General features: G+C 40.6%; 1 protein-coding gene across 2 annotated transcripts in view; it reads left to right on the top strand.

The window, feature by feature from the left end:
* The window catches only part of LOC107699187 (FXYD domain-containing ion transport regulator 6-like), a 29,618-nt gene that overhangs the window by 13,069 nt on the left and 12,612 nt on the right, over positions 1-3,937 (top strand). For both annotated transcript variants that reach the window (XM_016500384.1, XM_016500385.1), the window contains exon 2: positions 820-873. In XM_016500384.1, the coding sequence (XP_016355870.1) occupies positions 825-873 (49 nt within the window). In that variant the 5' untranslated portion in view covers positions 820-824. The remainder of the gene's footprint in view (positions 1-819; positions 874-3,937) is intronic.

Here is a 3,937-nt window from a genome sequence, read left to right as displayed (position 1 = left end):
TTTTAATTTTGACACTGACTTTTTGTTCTCACACTCAACTTACTCAACCAACCATAACTACAAGGTTTGCGCAAAAAAAAAAAAATAAAATAAAAAAAAAAAATAATCATTATTGTTATTATTAAATAATCCTGAAAAAAAGCAGCACAATGAAAATTCAGCTTTGCATGACAGAAATAAATTACAAGTTAAAATATATTAAATAATAAATTATAAAATAAATGATAAATTAAAATATACTAAACCAGAAAACAGTTATTTTAACTTTGTAATAGTACACAATATTATAGTTTTATTGTATTTTTGATAAATGCAAACTTGGTGAGCATAAGTGCCGCACAAAAAAAAAAACATTTAATAATCGTACCGATCCCAAACTTTTGAAAGATAGTGTCTGTTTTTATATTGTAAATTATATACCGAATTACTCAAAATGTGATAAAAGATTTTGGACATACGACCCAAATCCTGTCTGTTGCATGACAACTTTATCATTACAATACTGTATCATAGAATGGCAAAAAATGTTTATGCAAGGAACAGATTTCAAAAACCACAAGATGTTTTTCTGTGATTTATGAGTCTACGGGGAGTTTAAATTCATCCTGATGCTGTCAGGCTGTCTGACTATTGCGCTATTGCATAGGTACAATGACAATATGCCAGTCAAGGACAGAGCGTAATTGTGATTATGTATACTGTGAGCTTGTGAGAACTCTCTAGTCTTTCTGAATGTGGTAAGCATGTAACCCACTAACACTGATTTTCACTCTATTTACTATCTCTTTCTCTCTTTCTCTCTCTCTCCCCCCATTGCAGTTGCCATGGAAACTGTTCTGGTCTTCCTTTTTTCCTTCCTAGTCTATGTGGCGGGTAAGTGCCCCCCTCCATTTCACTCCAGGCTCCTTGTGTCCGCTGGGATTGGAAAGAATTGGAAAAGGATGGGGAGAAAGCCATGACATGACACATTAGCACCATCCTAGAGTTCTTAACTGAGAATTTGACAAGTGACCTCTCCTAATCTGGGATCACATGTATATGTGTGTGTCAGTGTATGTGTTTGCACTCTCTATAGTTCTTCAAAAGACTCATCTAAAGCTCTGAGTGTTGTAATTGTGCTTCTACATGTCGGTGAATTGCTGTCCTGCTTTTGCCAAACAAACTTCATTTGTGAAATGAGAACATCCATTTAAATAACACTCTCATCCATCTCAGTCCTCTGAGAGACTCCACCCTACCCACAATTAGGCCACGTGAAACTGCCAGCACATGTGCACTAGATTCATATTCACACACAGAGCTCTCTACACTGGTAAAAAATGTATTCTTCAACTTTGTGAACAAACATGTCGCCCACTGCTAAAAGCACTGCTGACTGTCAGACTAGTTTTCATCTGGTTTTCTTTCACACTGCAACCACAAGGTTCCTTCCTTCTATTCTTTCCTCCCTTCATTTTCCATTCCTTACTTTCATTGTTTTCCTTCCTTCCTTCCTTCCTTCCTTCCTTCCTTCCTTCCTGGGTTCGAGTCTCGCACCGGCAGGGATTGTAGGTGGGGGGAGTGAATGTACAGCGCTCTCTCCCACCTTCAATACCACGACTGAGGTGCCCTTGAGCAAGACACTGAACCCCCAACTGCTCCCCTGGCGCCGCAGCAAAAATGGCTGCTCACTGCTCTGGGTGTGTGTTCACGGTGTGTGTGTGTGTTCACTGCTGTGTGTGTGCACTTTGGATGGGTTAAATGCAGAGCACTAATTCCAAGTACGGGTCACCATACTTGGCCACATGTCACGTCACTTTCACTTTTTCACTTTCAATTTCCTTTTAATAGTCGCTTTCTTACATTAAACTTGGTAAATTACCATAAAATGGACAGATCAACTTTTATGATAAATAAACAATGCACTCTTGCATACAAAGCATAAATATTTATTCAGATTTCAGAATGAACACTTTGTGTATACAAAATTTGTAATACATATGTTGAGGACCTCATCCGTCCGATATTTATCATGTTCGTCTGACGTCTGACGTTCGTCTGTATATGAACTACTTTTTATGCAGGGGAAATTCCTGACATTAAGCAAAACACCATTTACATGCATTGGACCTTTGCATTGTAAGAATGTACAGGGATGCTTAAGGTATAAAAAACGCTGATTTGTTAGGTGATGTTTTGTTATTAAAATCGTACGATTTCCTATTAATTCAATAGAATGTATGGGAATACTAGGTAATACCAATATGGCGGCATGGTGGCTTCACTTTTATGATGTCATGAGCAATCCAGTTCTCTATGAAATCAGTCGTGATGCCATAGAAGAACAATTTTGGGTTCCCCGAAAAACCTTTCAGTGAACAGTTCTGAAAAGAAACATTTATTTATTAGTGTTAGGAATATTTTAACAATCTAAAGTAGGGCTGTGCCTATTGAAGAAAAATGCGATATGTAATATGTTAAATCATGTGATATTCGATATGCGATACGATATTGCTTTAAGTGAAATCTATTTAAATAATATTAAAAAATATTTAAATACTAAAAATTATATAACCAATGTATATGTTTCATATTCTTTCTTGGAAAAGAAAGCTTCACTACAACTTCTGAAAGTGATAGTGCTTTAACTTTCAGGCAGGCTTACATTAGATATATTTAACAGTAGCATTCAATTAAGAAACAATACAGAAACTCAATAATCAAATGTAAAACTAAAACACTGCATAGTCTTCACATGAATTAATATACATTGATTCATAATAAAGCTACAAAGGTTAGTCAGTCAAGAGCAGTGAGTGGTTTTCTCTTTTTCTTTTGTTGTTTGACAGACAGCTGCAGGTTTATTGTATTGGGCTGCTAGGAAATCCTATTTCTTTCCAAACTGTTCACGTTCTCTTAAGACTAGGGCTGCACGATTAATCGGAATTAAACTGCAATCGCGATTTGGCAAAGGCTGCGATTTTTTTACATGTGCTGCTTGTCAGTAAAGCAGGGTTCCCTTTCAGTCGGTCACTACGAGTCACGTCGTGACTGACGAATTGGGATCTCGCTTCGAGAGACCAATCTACTTCAAGTGTAACTAAATGAGCCAATGCACATTGGCATGCAGTTATTGCATCCAGCTGCCGCTGATCACAGCGTGAGCATAAAAAGTCAGCCGTTGCAATGCATACCAGCTTTTCACTTCGGAGCCGAGCGACAACATCGTTCTGCTCCATCCAAGTGTCTTCAGTGAGCTACGAGTTCAACGCGCTCTTGGAAGCTTCTGGTGTTGGCGGACGGCGCTTCAGAGGTGGTCGTTCCTGTGTCGAGTGGGTTGCGCACTTCAGGCTGCACTAACCCCTGTTGTGCTGCAAGCGGTCATTTCCCCTGTGTGCCTCAGCACTAAAAGAGCAATTCCCTAAAAGAACAATTTCTCTAAAAGAGTACAATAAGCGGGTGCGTCTTTGTAAAGACGACGGATCATCTTTTTAAGATGCTGTTTCACCCGTGTGTTTCTGGATGTTTCTGGATTCTGGTCGTTACCTAGCGCCGGGTGATGGTCACGATCGCTGCCTCACGTGTCTGGGCATTAAACACGCTGAGGTGGCGTTCGCGGATGAGTCATGTTCCCATTGCGGGAAGGTGACCATCTCGGAGCTGCGGGCCTAGCTCCGTTTCCTCTGCCGCGATCTAGTGTTTGTTCTGGTGGAAGCCAGGCGTGGACTACTTCGGGCAGTAGCACGGGCGGTCTGAGGGTTACAGTGGTGGCAAACCCCTCAGGGAACCAACCCTCGGGGGACCATCGCTCCTCTAGCGCTTCGCAACCAATTGAGCCGCCAAAGGAATGCGCTGGGCCCTCTTTAAAGAGCGTACCAGCGGTATCCTTCAGTGCTCCTCCCGACGACCAGATGTCGATCACTGCATCGGAGGGAGAGCTCTCTGGAGAGGAAGATTC

This window comes from Sinocyclocheilus anshuiensis, unplaced genomic scaffold, assembly GCF_001515605.1.
Source record: "Sinocyclocheilus anshuiensis isolate Anshui unplaced genomic scaffold, SAMN03320099.WGS_v1.1 scaffold374, whole genome shotgun sequence".
NCBI classification, from domain to species: domain Eukaryota; kingdom Metazoa; phylum Chordata; class Actinopteri; order Cypriniformes; family Cyprinidae; genus Sinocyclocheilus; species Sinocyclocheilus anshuiensis.
Note: the sequence above shows the minus strand (reverse complement) of the source record. Positions and strands in the feature narration are given on the sequence as shown.